This window comes from Athene cunicularia (assembly GCF_003259725.1).
Source record: "Athene cunicularia isolate RWA chromosome 10 unlocalized genomic scaffold, athCun1 chr10_part1, whole genome shotgun sequence".
Lineage (NCBI taxonomy): Eukaryota > Metazoa > Chordata > Aves > Strigiformes > Strigidae > Athene > Athene cunicularia.
In genome coordinates this window covers 9,205,028-9,220,921 of record NW_020799112.1, presented here as the reverse complement: position 1 = coordinate 9,220,921, position 15,894 = coordinate 9,205,028, and the positions used below count along the sequence as shown (strand labels likewise).

General features: G+C 39.6%; 1 protein-coding gene and 1 long non-coding RNA gene across 2 annotated transcripts in view; both read left to right on the top strand.

Annotated features, from left to right (window-relative positions):
- The first annotated feature begins 790 nt into the window (after positions 1–790).
- On the top strand, positions 791–5,902 carry LOC113484172. Its single transcript, XR_003399169.1, has 3 exons — positions 791–836; positions 2,497–3,981; positions 5,322–5,902. It is a non-coding gene; the product is annotated as an uncharacterized LOC113484172 (long non-coding RNA).
- A 6,053-nt stretch (positions 5,903–11,955) lies between these two features.
- MAP2K5 (mitogen-activated protein kinase kinase 5) overlaps positions 11,956–15,894 on the top strand; it is a 139,549-nt gene continuing 135,610 nt past the window's right edge. The window contains exon 1 of the mRNA XM_026855965.1: positions 11,956–12,057. Coding sequence (XP_026711766.1) covers positions 11,956–12,057 — 102 coding nt within the window. The remainder of the gene's footprint in view (positions 12,058–15,894) is intronic.

Here is a 15,894-nt window from a genome sequence, read left to right as displayed (position 1 = left end):
CCATCCTGGCAGGTTTGTTCACACGGTGACTGTGGCTGTCAGCCAGGAGCTGGGCTTGCTAGCACCGAGTTTTCGTGAGAGCGCTGGGCCATCGCAAGGCCCCTTCCCCACCTCTCTACTCAGAAGATACACTTCAGAGGCCAAGAGGGTGGTGGCAGTGGAGAACAGCAAGAGGAATGATGAAATGAAAGTGCAGTCTCTGCTAGGGAAGGAAGATCTTAAGGCTTATGAACAAAGCTGTACAAGAATGTAATGCAAAAGAGTTTAGAAGATGTTAGGTGAGGCAGAAGAGCAGATAGAGATTTGAGATCCTAGGTCATAGGGCTTGCTGGGAAATGCAGTTTTAGGAGTTTTCTCAGTAAAACCCCTCCCAGGGATGGCACCTGCTCACAGTGACATGCAGTAGCTGTTGCTTAGAGCCTCTGAAAACCAAACTGTGAGTTTTGCTGCTGACCAAACTGTCGCCAGTATTTTAAAGATACTTATGACTGTCTCTTACTGCTTTGGAACAAGAATATTTGCTATTGAATAGACTCTGCCACATGTATTCTATTTACATAAAGTTTTAATGTATTCTCTACAATGTTAATGAAATAACCTACTTACACTGAGCAATAATCCATTACACACAATACAAAACCAGCCTTTCTTAGAGATGGTTATGTACTTACTGTCCCTGTAGAATACCATTATTATAATTATCACTATTTTAGGAATAATGAAAGCAACTTTGTCTTTTTATTTGACAGGAAAAAGAGGGAACAGTGTTTATATTGTATGAAGATCAGAAGCGCTACAGAACGCCGCCTTCACCGCTCTCAAGGTGCTCAACGCCGGTGAGTCGTGTCCCGGGACGGCTCCGCGGCCTCCCCTCAGCTTACCCGGCCGGCCGTGAGGCGGGCGGCGCCCCTCGGCCCCGCTCCGCGCCCCCTCAGCTGAGGGAATCCGTTTTGAGGCGCCTCGGCGGTGTAAGAAAAGGCGGATGGGAAAATGCCCCAGAGTTCAGCCTGGGTGGGAACGCGGGGCTGCAGATCGATACTCTCGGGGCTTCTTGCTGAGTTGGTGCTTCTCGGTCCAGTTGTGAGAGAGAAAAATTAAACCGCCTTAAAGCAAACGCGCGAACGCTTGTTGTTTAACCGCCTAACGTCGGTTGGTATGGATCATTTTCCACCCAGAAACGTATGTTCTGTTGCCGTGGATGAATTTCAGCCCTCTGAGCAAAGACATGAGCGCTAGATGAAGCGAGAAGGTTTGTTTCCTAGAAAGCGCCTGAGCTAATTTTTTGCATCTTACATACAGGCAGTTTCTAATGTAGGGGAGAACTCGGACCACACTTGATCCTGAAGCGCTGCTGCAATATATAAATGCTTATAAGTAAATATGCTCTATCAGTACCTGATTAATGTAAAAATAAATATAGATAAATGTTGAAATACATAATTATTCAAAACTTAGTATACGGGTACAACACTTATTTAAATGGTGACAGTCACATTAACTAATTTCACCAGTTTCTTCTCTTCATATTTAATTTTAAAAAATAAATCTTGCTGGTTTGCAAGTCTTCAGTGACTTTACAAAACCTGTCTACGAGTCTTCACTTTTTGATCTTTCTAACTGACATAGCCAGAAAATGTCATCACAAAGATTGATTTCTTAATAGTAACTTTAAACTTGAGTTTATTTTTCCCTCCGCAGTCAGACCTTTCATCTGCCCTGTGTTCCTTGCAGCTACCCTGCATGTTTCCCATTTAATGACGGGCAAGTGTGACTAAAAAGTCAACTCCTCTCTGTTTTGAGAATCTAGCTTAAGCACTAGGATAACTTTAAGCATGTTAAATTCGGTGTTTCTGTACCTTTCTGAATTCAGAGCCTAATCCATCTCTTTTTTTTTTTTTTCCCTATATTGTCAAATATTGTTGTCTGTAATAGATGGTTGACTTGGTAGTGCTAAAAATGATGGTGCTCTTTATATATTCACCTTTCTACTCATTCCAGCTTTCCTAGAGCTGGTAGTCTTGACTACTGATCAGGTTTTCCCAAGAGCAGTTTCATGCTGATCTCTGAAGTCGCTGCCTATTTTCCTTCCTCTCTCTACTCTGATACACAGACAAACCCTGAGCTGGTAACTTTCAGGGAGGGGTTTTTTTAGTGTTTGGATATATATGTTTTTTCTTTAATAGGTAGAAATCAGGCTGTATACATGCCCATGTTTCACTTTCATACTGGTATCCTCCCATCTTCTTTTTCTGTTAATTCCTGCTGCTTTTCTTAAGGTGCTTTCTGATTCTTGTGTGCTTCGTACACAAGAAGGGTACTATGTACTGATAGCTGCTTGTAAGCATTTCATAAAGGCAAAATGTTAATAAGGAAGCCTTTACAGGAATGCTTTTCCTCTAGTTTCATTTTAGAGTCATTATTCTCTACTATTAATAGGTGGTTTTAATTTTCCTGGCTTGTTGTTTTTGTATGTAACGTGTTTTTGTCTTTTCTTAGGCATCCCAACTTTACTATATGGAATTGGCTCCTGGTTCTTTGTCAGTGTCACAGAGACTGTTCATACAAGTCATGGCCCAGTTACTATTTATTTTCTAAATAAAGAAGATGAAGGCGCAATGTACTGAAATCATGCCCTCGAGTACCTGTCATTTGGTGGGTTTCTGTGTTACAGCTGCTACAAATATCAACTTTTGACTAAAAAGAACTGAAGGCAACTTTTTTTTTTTTTCAGTGCATTATTTTACTTAACATGCTGTCTTTAGGAAGCTTCACGGACTTTTTGGTCATAAGAGATTTATTTTTGCAGAGGTCAGTAAAGTTGAAAAAGTAGAAGCCTTAGGAGAAGAATTAATATTTCTAAGGGTATTAGAATTTATAGAAATCAGCGACTAGTACTGCTGAAAAAGCATGATAATTTAAAGAGATACATCTAATAATTTAAAGAACTGAATTGTAGCATGTGGGCAAGGAAACTGTGAATACACTAGACATTTTCAGAATGTCTCTGGAAAGATTAAGCTGCTTAGGTTTAGACTAAACATTTCATAATGCATTGATTGTCATAGTTGCAAGCACGTTGGAATGGATCCATGGCACTGTCTCTTCACTGCCTGGAAGACTCTGGAAAAATACCACCCTAAGTTAAAAATGGCTGTATCACATTTCTTCAAATTATATTTAAATAAAATATCTAAAATAACGTCTTATGCTTGTATCTTTTGCAATTCTTGAACTCTAGATAGTCTGCATTATTTTTTTTTTCTTTTGGTTGCTTTATAGGTAAGTAACAAAACCTAAGTAATCTACAAGATTGTCCCTTGAGCTAATTTACAAATTGCTGATATTTTTAATTAATGCAGGAGAGTGAGGAGAATACCACCCTCATTTTTTTTGATGAAGAATAACCGTTTTTTTCAGCTGTAACTGAACACAGCTGTAACAGGCACATATAATGATGGAATGGCAAATTCAGTTAGAAACCTGGGCAAAGAAAAAGCTTTTAGGGAATTATTTGGATAGTGGAAATATGGAATTATTGGATAGTAAGTTCAAACAACAGAAACACCTGTACAGGATATATTAACTGGTGCTTAGTGTTAGTGCCAACAAATAATGCTGTCTATTCCAAATCCCATGTCTGATGATGTAAGATTATTCCAGTTTTCATAAGTAGGAAGATAAATGTGAAATTGGTAGGTACTGTTTTTGGAGGGTAATCACTGTTCCTAAATAAATGATTATCAAGCTATGACTACAGTATAATTTCATCTAAATACTTTTTTACTTAGTTCCAGATAATGGAACTGTTTCCCACTTAATGAAGCAATACATGTGTTTTTTCTAAAAGCAACACTAAATAACACTTTAATCAGAGAATTGCTTGCACTGTTCTATTTAATTTCAGAGTATATTCTTGATGCAAGTTAAATGGGTCTCAAAGATGAAGTGACGGTATTATAAGAAGCCTCATTAATAATAGAAGTGAGTGCTAGCATTTTTCTAGAACTGTTTTTTGCTGTATTGGATAAAGTTAAATAACTGCACCTCATAAGTTTAAAGTCAAATACTGCTCATTCATTGCCACGGATCTTGTCAATATCTTGCTGTAAAGGTTTAGTCTCAACAGAAAGTTGATAAAATGGTTTTTAATTACCAGACTATAAATACAGCTCTTCATTGGAGTTGCACCTCCACTCGGTGCAGCTTGTTTGATTTCTGATAATGTGTACTGCTGACTTTGCTTACCTGTTTTTCAATAAATGCAGGCAACATGACTCCTTGTCCATACAGTGATGGGCAAGTCTCCTTAGAGAACATCTTTGACAAACTACCCTATTGATTACTGCAATTCTGTGCTGCTTGCAGCATTAAATAGAGACTTGATTTCTTGTTCAATGATCTCACTGTGTAACAATTAAGCAAATGTAATATTTTCTTGTATTACATGAAAATCAATAGACCTCTTGCTCTTATGAAGTTGATCATGCTAAAGGATGAACTAGAAGATGTCTGAGGGCAGAGTGCAAATATAGTATCACTCATTCATTTTGTTAAGGCTTGTACGTGACCTCTTACAGTATTTAACAGGGAAAATACGCTATTTATAAGGAATAACACTTGAGTTACTAAATCATGAGAAAAATAATTTTCAAGTATAAATATAAATCTACTTGCTTGTCCTCAACCAAAGGTAAAATACTTCTGGCTTTTATGCTGGTTTTGCTATGAATACCTACTTCTTAGTGTCTTTTTTTTATCACTTCTCTTAAATTTTGGCCTGAACACATGGTGGAAATGTTGAGGGCCAAGGAGATTCATACCATCTTGTCTGCAAAATTTCTGTAAGGCTTGGGGGAACATGGGAAGGGCACGGATGAGCATGCAGAGTGTTATTCTCTGCTGAGCCTTTGCTGCTTTACCTTTCTAATCCCAAGCATCATCCCTAGTGGCCGTCAGCTCCTAAAGGGACACTCCAGTTATGAGGAGAGCAGGGTTTTCTGCCACGGAGAAGTCCAAATGCTTGAACTAAAGAGTGTCCCTGAAGCAGGCTTCAAAGATGAGCTTCTAGCAGTTTAATTGCCAAAGATGCCTTATTGCATGTGTAGCACCTAACTGTTCTCTCTTGCCTGTAAAATGCTTGCAGGTTGTCTTGTAACCCTGTTGCTTTGTCAGACAGACTTGTAGGGAACCAGGCTTTGTTAATACCTCTGGTCCAGGATAAATAACTTGTGTTTTAATCAGCAGTTTCCTTTTTATATGTATTGTGCATATGTTGTGTATGCAACATATACTAACGTCAATACCTTTTTTTTTTTTTGTAGATGATTGAACTCCAAAACGACCTTTCTAACTTTTTACAGATTTGATCTGTGCCATCTCCATTTGAAATAAAGTGTAGTTTACCTTGGAAGTCTTGCCTTAATCATCTCTTTACTGTATTCAAGAATGATGTTTAAATGAGTGAGAGATGACATAAAAAGGTAGAGAGCTTTGTTTCACCTCAGTTAACAATTCCTTCAGATAAATGAAACCTTAGTCTAAACCTGGAGGATCAGGTAGCTGCTACTTGTAGCAGTCTTTTTAAACAGTAATGACTACTGGGGGCATCTTAACCTAAACGAGCGCTTAGCATTACATCTTACCTAGGTCAATGGTCTCAGGTATCTGAGTTAAACTGTGTTACTGTAAATTAATGGAAAATGTAACTGTGCTTTGCTGAAAGATCAATGTCCAATAAAGGCTGCACAATCAAATCTTGTTGCAATGATTGAGGTCCTTAATTGCCTTTCAAAGATAAGGTGGTAATCAACATAGGTTTAACTGATCTTTTTTACCAGTTCAATTACATGCTAATGACTACAGCCAAGTCAGGATCTTTAACTACTTATTAAATCTTACGTTTGTTGTGAAAAATTACTTAAGCCACACAATCGATAAAACCCAGGTCTTAATTACTATATTTCACTTTTATACCTTTTTGTATGTTTGACAAATGTTTCACTAGAGACTCTGTAGCACTAATGATAGTACCCCAAGAAATACTGTTTTCTGTTACTGTCTGCTCCTCCAAATTGTGATAACATGTGGGTGTTTTTATGTTTAATAAAGTTTTGTAACTAGTAATGCAAACATGGCAGCTCGTACTTAAATATATTTCACACATAATAGCGCTCCTTTTGTCACTGGAAGATGTACTACTTGTTCACCTTCAGGTGGACCCAGTTTCAATGTGAATTTCTTTTTTCCCAATGTAAATTAATACTAGATTTAGATACTGGCAAGGATTGATATTCCCAATTGTTTATGATTAGTACTCTCACATTGCCTCAAAAGTAAGTTGCTGTGTCCCCTTCTTGATCTCCTTTCTTTCCCTGGAGTGATATCGAGTGCTTTACTCCAGTCTTCAGAGAAACCTGGAGCCAAGTGACCTTTTATTGACTTAAGCAGAAGTTAGATCCATCCTTAATGTGCTTTGTGTGGTTGACCTGCTGTAATTCTGAGTGTGTAGCAGCATTAGGTAGAATCTTTTTGTTTTTTTTCTTTGATCTTTGGTTTTGCATATTTATGCTTTTCATGCAAAAGTTGGCAGGCATGAACAGATCTCACTTTCTCAAGACTCCTACAAGGTAGAGCAGCAGTTTATCAAATTTAACAACAGAACTATCTGACAAAGTGATGTACCTTGCTTGTATGCCAGTGTGAGCTTCCTGGTGGTCTTGCTTAGGTTTACTAGGCTCACTTGTGCTCAGGGAACAGCATGAATACTGAAAATCTGTAAAACGATAACTACATCAATAACCTCAGCCTTAATCAGAGTTGGTCATTTGAGAGAAACTGTCAGTCCTGTCTGAGCTCTTCTGGGAAAGTCCACTGGTATCAGCTAATTTACTTATAAGTAGTTCCAACTCAGCAGCAGTGAAGTAGGAAGGCAAGTTAATTACTCATCAACAGAAAGGCTATTTTTTTTTTTTTTAAACTGCTGAGAGTAAAGAAGTTGGAGAAGGGAAGTGGAACGATGATGTGGAACTTCTGGAGCTCCTACAGGACAATGGAGTGGAGGAAACGTTCATTCTCTGCCAAATGTATCAAGTAAATGAGAGACTTCAGCAAAAACAGTTTCAATGGAATAGGAGAGGTGGGGGGGTGGTCAGATGGAGGATGGAGTTGGTAGGAAGGATGTCTAGAATAGGATGGAGTGGGCAACAAGTTGCTTGCCTCCGCCTGGTACTCTTCAGCTGTAAGTATTCTCAGACTTATTGATACTCCTTCCATTATTAATGCTTTCTGGAAAAGGAGATCGGGAATCCAGAGTTCATTCTGCAGTGTTAGTGCCTTTTGTCTTTGACACATTTAAAACTTCTGATGAAACAGTTATTTATTAGAATCATGTTATAGGCAAGAAAAACGAAGAAAAGTGTGAGTTGACTAAATAGACCCCTTTGAGAATCTAATAGCAGTAAAAAGATCCTTGGTGTCTAAATCTCTTTGCAAATAATAATTACAGATCTCTCTGATCTGTGTTGATCATTACTACTGAATGAAACTTAGGTATTTCTTGATAGTTGAATTCCCTTAAGGCCTCTGGTTTAGACCAACTTTGCCTGAAACAAAGGAGATTTTGCTTCACATATTATTTAATTTGGCCATTTAATTTAAATTGGCTCTTGCTGTAAATCCTTAATCATATTCACCACAAAAAAGTTAATAATTCTGAGAGTTGTCTTGATTTCATTCCAAAACATACATATTTACAGAAGCAGTTGTCACATTACGCTTTCTTGGGCTATATTGTTCAGTTGAAATACACCTAAGAAAAAGTGACAGCTTTGGCATTACAGCAAGGGGAATGTAGAATAAAAATTGTCGCTAATATATTCCAACTTTATTTAAAAGACGTTTGTTTTATTTCTAGAAAAGAGAGATGTTATTACTTTGTTTGTATTTAAGTCTTAAATAAAGTGCATGTGCAGTAGAACACCGAAATTTGCATTAATTATTGGGACACTTGATGTCAGTTACTGACCTTTGTGAATTAGTAAGTGAATAAATGCAGCTGAAATAGAGGGCTAATGTATCACAAAATATTTATTACTCATAGGTGGTTGAGTGTACTTTAACAATTATTTATGCTAATACATCATAATGTTCTAGTAAACGCACTGTGACAGGTTTTTAGAAAGTAATGTCTGTGTAGCACAAGAGCTTTCTGCAGCAGACTCTTAAGAGATCATGATTGTGTCTAAGTTATTATTAACATTTTCAGTGACAAAGCTATCTTATTAAAAAGTCATATATCTGTTCAGCATTTAAAATAATACGAAGGAAGCCCCTAAGGTTTGAAATGATGGAATACTCTGTTATAATTTAGCCAGTTTGGATGCAGTATGGTTGCTGTTTGCTTGGTAAGGCAGACTATACACGGCTTAGAGTGATTTTAATAGCAATTGCATCACTTTAAGCACAGTTTATGAGCCCTGTTCGAATTCATTATAAAACCAATTTATTACTTTTGGTGATATTAATAATCCTAATAGAATTAAAACTGTAAAACATGATTAAAAGCAATCCTTCAGACAAAAAACCTGATCAAGGAAACTTTGCAGTTTAAAATGTAAATTTCAAAATAGACCACTTTTAAAGAATGCTTGAAATTTTTGAATACAATTATAAAATATTGCGAAGTCAAGCCTGTTTTTATAACAAGAAGAAATGCCATTAGATATGATTGTTACATGCTTAGTGATTCATGGGCCTGGTTATATACATGCTTTGTGATATATGAATTATTTAGTAAGAAAAATCACAATAATTTTGTTGTTACTCAAGAATTTATAGGTTGACAGAAAAACAATTATGCTGCCCCTGAAGCTGGTCTGATGGGGTACAGTAACATCATTAACGATACACAGCCATTTTTGCTCAATCCAACTGGCATAGTTTAAGTTGTAATTTTTCAGTAATTGTGTATCATCTAGTCTTTAAAATATACATAAAACATGCTTGTAATCTGCTGTATTTCAAAATATGTTCATAATTTAAAGCAAGAACTAAACATTTAATAATTTAGCCTAAATGTAGTTTACTGTTGTGGGGTTTGGGGGTTTTTTTTCAGTTCAGGATGAGTTTCCTGTAAGAAAGAGTTTTAAAGATCCATTTGAGGCCAGATTCTGCTCCCACTAAATTGAAAGTAAGATCATTTATTTCCTGATATTTGGTTCATAAATAGTCGTTTGCCTCATTCCAGAGAGCCTGTGCAAAGTGTTTCTGCCTGTTCAGACCTGTGCAAAGGGACTGCAAGGGGCAGTGGGAACGCATGGAAGGAAGCAAGACAGCCAGTTTTCTGCAAGTTTTAATGCAAGTTTTAAGGGAACTTAATCTATACATGTGTTGATCAAGCTTGTACACTTGGGTGATTCTTTCCTAGGAGCTGCATTTTAGAGAAGAGTATGTTTAGAAAGCCTGGACACTGTTGACCTACTTCTTCCATAAGCCTAAGGGAATTCAGTTTGCTGCACTCACTGGCAATATGAAGATGTGGGAAGGAAAAAAAATGTGAATTTCACCATGATACATTATTTTATCAATGTGAAAAGTTACGTATTACTCTCTTTTAAAAAAAAGACATGAAAATGTATGCTACTAAAGCAATGATCAGGTGCCATTTTCTCTAGGAAATTAAGAGCTTGTCTTTTTTGTTTATAATACCTATCTAGAAACTGGTACAGTGAGGAAGCAGAGATGATGAATTGAATTTAGTGAACCAAGGACTGGCATTTAGATTCTGATTCCTCTGAGTCTGTTTTATATACTGTATCTGAGTTACATGTAATATAGTACAGTACTGGTAATACAGTATTCCAAAACATCTTAAATAGTTAAAATGTTGACTGACATTTAGCACATGTAGTTAATAAATGTTACCTATGTAGTCTGTTACATGGTAATAAATGCACGGTGCTCCTATGTCGTAGCTGGCCAAATTCTAGTACTAATGAGGTTAAAATTTCCTGGAGATGCTCAGTAGGAGCTGTAATGAAAATGTTGGACATTATGACTCTTATCTTCAGCTTCTTTCCTGTGCCTTGTGGCCTTCTATCCAACGGTCTGAGCACAGGACTGGAGGAAATTAGTTTTGGATCCTCATGCTTGTTGCAGTGCACTTCAACTCCTGTTATGGCCTGGTGTAATTTGCATTAATTTACCTGCTTTTGTTTCCACTAAATACTTACAATGGGCATATTGTGTTATTATAAAAATAGCACATAGCATATATGTAAAAAAATGCAGTGTGAAGGGGACCGTGCATGTTCTAAGCACTGCATTTTTTAACCTGCATCAGCCTGATCCACTACTGAGACTAAGCTCACACATCCCTCCACTGCCAGCAAGGAAAACCTCCCAGTGACAGGTCCTGGAACAGGAATATTCAAGAATAGGGCCAGGGGAGTCAGCTCTTTCCTCCCTCTTCATTTTATGGAGTTTTGGAAGAGGGGCCCAAAACTTCATTATGATGTCTGTGGTAGTGAAAAGATAGAATATGACTTGTGTTACATAACTTCTTTTGCCGTGGGAATTAGAGAGAGAAACAAGTAATGACTTATTTTCTTACTTTTTGTGGGCCTTGCACATTATCATGATAACCGTGTTCCAGGCAATCAGTGGGGGACAGCATTTTTTCCATACCACTCACCGATACTCCTGGGAGATTCTGTTGCATGGCAAATCTAATCATTTTAGTATCCTTCTGTGTCAGCATTCTGCTTTACCTTGAAAACAAACATTTATTTTCTTTCTGTGGCCATCTCCAGATCTCCTCTGTCCTCCCTAACCGCAATGGAAAGCAGCAGAGAGCAGCAGCAGACTGCCATAGACAGTTGTTCGTGTGCTTGTAGCATAAAACCAGCCTGGAAGTCTGTGGCACTGATGGAGGATATTTCCCCCATGCAAATAAAAACAGAATTTATAGAAGTCATGGGCTTCATGATCCTCCTGTAATTAAAGAACTGATATATTGTTCCTTTGCAGATTTTGAACGCTATTTCATTGTGGATAGACAATAACTTTGGATACGTAATTATAAATAGGAAATCCATGCATATTTCTTGCTGACAGCTTGTCATCTGGATTTAGTGGAGAAAATCGGTCTGCTTAATTTTTTTTTCTTTTTTCTGTGGCTTTCTGGAATTCTTGAACTTCCTGTGTCAAACTTTTTAAGAGGAGATTCTTGGGGCAGTCAAATACTGAACTTTAAGAATATTTTATGATACATATTTAAAAAATACCTGTGTTCTTGCTACACAGATTTTCCCCCAACATTGAGGAAAAATATAAGATTAGATTTTGGTGAAGTTCTGTTCTTATAGCAGAAATTGATAAAATAACTATTTGTTTCAAATGTTGGTGCAGTTAGAATGAAAATTTCTTATGAAACATGGGTTTTAAAGAAGTACGTAGCAAAAGCAAACCTGTATAAAGAAGCACGTGCTTTATGTGCTGTGCCTCTTATGATATAAAAACCTTGAAGTTTGATTACAGCTGCATCATCACAAATCAGAATGGGGGATTAAGGTTATGATTAGCCCTGGAAAAGCTAAATAATATTTATGCAAATCTGTCAAATTGAGTTGGTTTTCCCCATAGTCTTGTAAATGAGAGAGACATTTTAGAAAAATTGCGTTTCTATAGAAATTCTATGATTTTGTATCCTATTCTTTAAAATTTAATAGAAAATGAATCTGATTGAAATGAACCTGACTGAAAGGTATACAGGGACTATAGGTAAAAGGTTCATTTGAACAGAAAGATGTCTGTGTGGGCAGCACCAATCCCTTAGATACTTAGGAGTTGAGGCACTATTAATTTCTAGTGTAGGAACTAAATTATAAAGTTATTGAACAGAGAGAGAATTTAACTCTGCTAATGGCCATTGAAAGATCCTTTTTTTTCTAAAGCTCCATGGAGAGCCAGGCGCTGGTGATCCGGATCAAGATCCCAGACGGAGGGGCCGTCGACTGGACCGTTCATTCGGCGTCTCAGCTGCTCTTTAGGGACGTGCTGGTGAGTCCCGGCAGGGAGGGCGGTGCGGGGACACCCCCCTCCCCACCCCGCTTTCCGTGCGGCTCCGGTAGCTCCGACCGGTCACCCGGGTCGGGTGGGGAAAGTGGTAATAAAAATCCTCCTTGGAAGGTGAAAGGTGTCTTTTTTTTATTTATTACTTTTAATTTTTGTGTGTTTCTATAGGGACGGGTTCTTTTTGTTGCCTCCTGTCTGCACTTGAAAGTTTTATTAGGAAAGTAACGCTGGCAGAGGCTGACCCAAGTCGGGGGTCTGGGGCAGCGCCGTGCCCCTCGCGCCTTAGGGGAGGCGGTGCCGGAGCAGCGGCGCGGGGTGGATGCTCTCCAGCAGAGACGCGTTTCCTTGCGGTGAAGCCGTCAGGAGGACCCGGTGGTCGCGGGCCCGTGGGAAGCTCTGAGGGCTGACCGTGAGGTAACGCCCCGGGCCTGCGCGCCTTGGCGTGAGGGGCAGCGGGTCATGGGGCATTGCTTTAGGGTGAGTTAAAAAGTTGATGTTTGTGGAAATGAGCGCCTGCCTGGCTTGGGCAGGGCGGCGGACCCGTGGGCTGTAGCTGTACTTGCCTTCGCTGGTACTGCCCATTGCTGCACTATGGGTTTGTTGCGTCTCCTTTGCCCCAAACTGCCCTCAAATCCTGCCTGCCTTATTTTCTCCCCCTCTGCACATCAAGGATACAAGAATCCTCTGTTTACTTAGAAATAGCGGTGGATACTTATCCAACTTACTGTTTCTCTTAATTGCATCCTTAGCCCAAAGAAAAGTCTAATCCTTGTGTGCAGGTCATGCTTATATTCTTCAGGATGCCCTCATCTTTCGTCATAACACATCTCTGCTAGACACTCCATGTGCCCCTATTTCAATAAAAAAAAATCTTCCCATACCACAGATCATGTCCATATTTAATTTATTCTGTTGTTATTAATATCGGAGAGAGATTCCACAAATCTCTTCTGACATGTTATGATTTGCTGAGAAGACACATGGGGATTAAGGGGTTGATTTGCTGGAAAATGTTCAATGTTGGGCCTGTAGAAGTTTGCAGAGGTACTTGAGGTGGATGGCAGATGTTCCAGGCTTCATTCTTTCTAACATTTAACATTATCCAAGGCTTTCTGTAGGTGGAGAAGAGCGACCAGAACTTTTGACAGGTCAGCGAAATTTTTGGGAGGAGCAGTTTCTCCTTGGAGATTGCTGTGAGTTTCCAGTGGTTACACAGCAAGCCTGGGACAACTCACTCCATCCTTCAAAGACAAGTGGTGCAAATCTGAGCCAGGTTTACTCCACATTCCGCTTCATGTTTTTCAGTATTTTCCCAAAATAAAGTGAGATAATCACTTATGTGTGGACTTTCGTTTGGCATTGTAGGATTATTGGAAATTTGAGTTTGGTTATATTACTTAAATAGAGAAATGCTGTCAGGATGAGTGAATGGTTTTACAAAACCATTTTGCTTTTTAGTTTTCATCCTTAATGTTTCAGTAGAAAAGCAGCTGGAGGTATGTGGGCCTTAAACTTGAGCTTTCTAGTCTGTTTAACAAGTAGGTTGGAAAAAAGTGCTGTTGAAGCTTAAACTGCTTAAACGGTGTATGCACTAGGAACTGGAGCCCATAGCTTACTCTGAGCCTGTGGCCTTACAAGGGCACTTATCCTACAGGTGCTCCAGAAAATCTTCATTTCAGGCAGCAGTGAGATCTGGGGACCTGTGTCTGAAGCTAGTGAGATCTTCAGGCACCAAAGCTGTAACTCAGTGGTCAGACCATATCTTACACCTAGGACTCTGCACCTGCAGTTTCTGTTGAAGTTCCTGTAACTGCTCTGTCAGGTTGCAGCTGGAGCCAATGTATGACTTTTTGAGCTGAAGTTAAAATGAACCTGTGTATTCAGTTGTGATACAATACAGACAGTGTGCCTTTTGGAGCCAGATCCCAAATAAGCAGAAGTACAATAGTACGGCTGTTGAAGTAGCTCCAATAGGCTCTACCTGCACTGATTTATTAGTTGTATCAGGTCAAAGTACTAAACTTGAGTCTAGTGAGATGCCCTGCTGCAAGGAGTTTGAGTAATTGACTCCAGCATGCTGAGAAGGGAGCTTGACAGAGCCCTTGACATCTGAAGTGCTTCTAAGAGCATTTGTGGTCAGTGGACAACGGCGGGAGCTTGAGGAGCACCCAAAGTCATCAATGCCTGCGGTTAAACTCCAGTCATGTGGAACTGATGTTTTCTGAGAGCTGTGGCCACTCTTAAGTGTGAAAGAAGTGAAAGGGTAACAGAGGATGATGTGTCAGGCAAATCTTCAGCTTGGCATGTCTCAGGACTCTGCTTTTCACTGCTAATATGTTTAGGGAGGCAGTTATGTGGGGAATCTGTCACAGAATAAATCAAAACGGAGGGACCGTGATATAATGGGTCATGCCGAGCTTTCTACGTACTGCCAGGTAGGCAGTTCCTGTGACCAGCAAGCCTTGAGTTCACTCATACCAACCATCCCTGCTCAAAGGCCAAGAACTGCAAGCAGACTTGGCTAATGCAACACCCGTCTTGTTCTGCATCACTATTAAAGTCACTGAGGAAAAAGGTTTCTAATTCTTCCCTTTCCACATATGATTTTGACGCTCATCTTAGTTGTTTGTTTGCAGCTGTCTAGCAGATCTACTGGACTTTAAAAAATTTACTTCTCCAGTTGTGAGCAGGTTGAGCTTCCTGTTTCCTGGCAGTTTCTCCAGTCAGCAGATGATGTTGAAATATGGCAGGAGCATACATACATTGCTAGTTTTCTTACAGAATCCCAGTTTTTGTCGCTATGCTCACATTCAGCAATCACTGATGTTCCTCCCAAACTTCTGCAATGGTTGTATAGGACACTCTGTATGTTGAGGCAGCCACAGAACGTTTGGTGATGTCCATGGCCTATGCTGTAGGCACTTCTGCCCCAGCCAGACACAGCTGCCAAAGCGAGGAGCATACCCTTATGCAGTTGTTTGATGTAGCACAGCAGAGTGCCGTGGAGAACGGCACCAGGTGGGTGACCGTGCGTGCTGGTCGCTATTCTGCGCAGTGCAGGTTGAAATCACAGCATTAACGATATTCTGAGAAGATGTAGCTGCTGCAGGATCGCCTGTTCTCTTCACCTAGCTCCTCTGCAGATGCAGGTCTGTATCCAGCCATCTGCACGCTGAATTATTTCCACCCACTGATAAAAGAATAGTTCCTGGGTTGAAATGTCCCAGCTCTTTGTTGGGTGAAAGCAGATAGATTTCTGCATCAGGTCACATCTGTGTTGATGATGATAATTTCAGGTTATGCACTGTTAGACTGTTACGTTGAGAGTAGTGGTGACAGCAGTACCTCCATCCTAACTGGAAGTGTTGGATTATGTGTGGTGAGTCAGTAGGCGATGACACATTGGTGGAAATCTCGGATGTGGGGATGATGGGCACTACGACAGTGTTTGTCTGGGAGTGCAGCCGTGCAGTAGTACCATTCCATGGTTTTCGTTTTTCCTGTCAAAAACCCTCTCTTGTGCACCGTGAAGTCTTAAGAAGGAAGAAGTCTAATAAGGTCTGAACTGTCTCAAGGCCCTCATTTGTCTAGCTGATTGTGTTTCAGGAGGTGCCATCACAGTAGGCACATGCACTTAATTTATCTGGTAACTACAGAAATTAAATGAAGTAAGGTTCCATACACTAAAGCGTGGTAGGTCTGGCACCACGTGTGTCTGGGGAGGGCAGGAGCAGGGCTGACTCAGGCTTCTGTTGTACTTGTGCCTTGGCTCTAATTTCCACTCCTCTGATAGGCAATTAGGGAGGGCTTATGTGTTAGAGT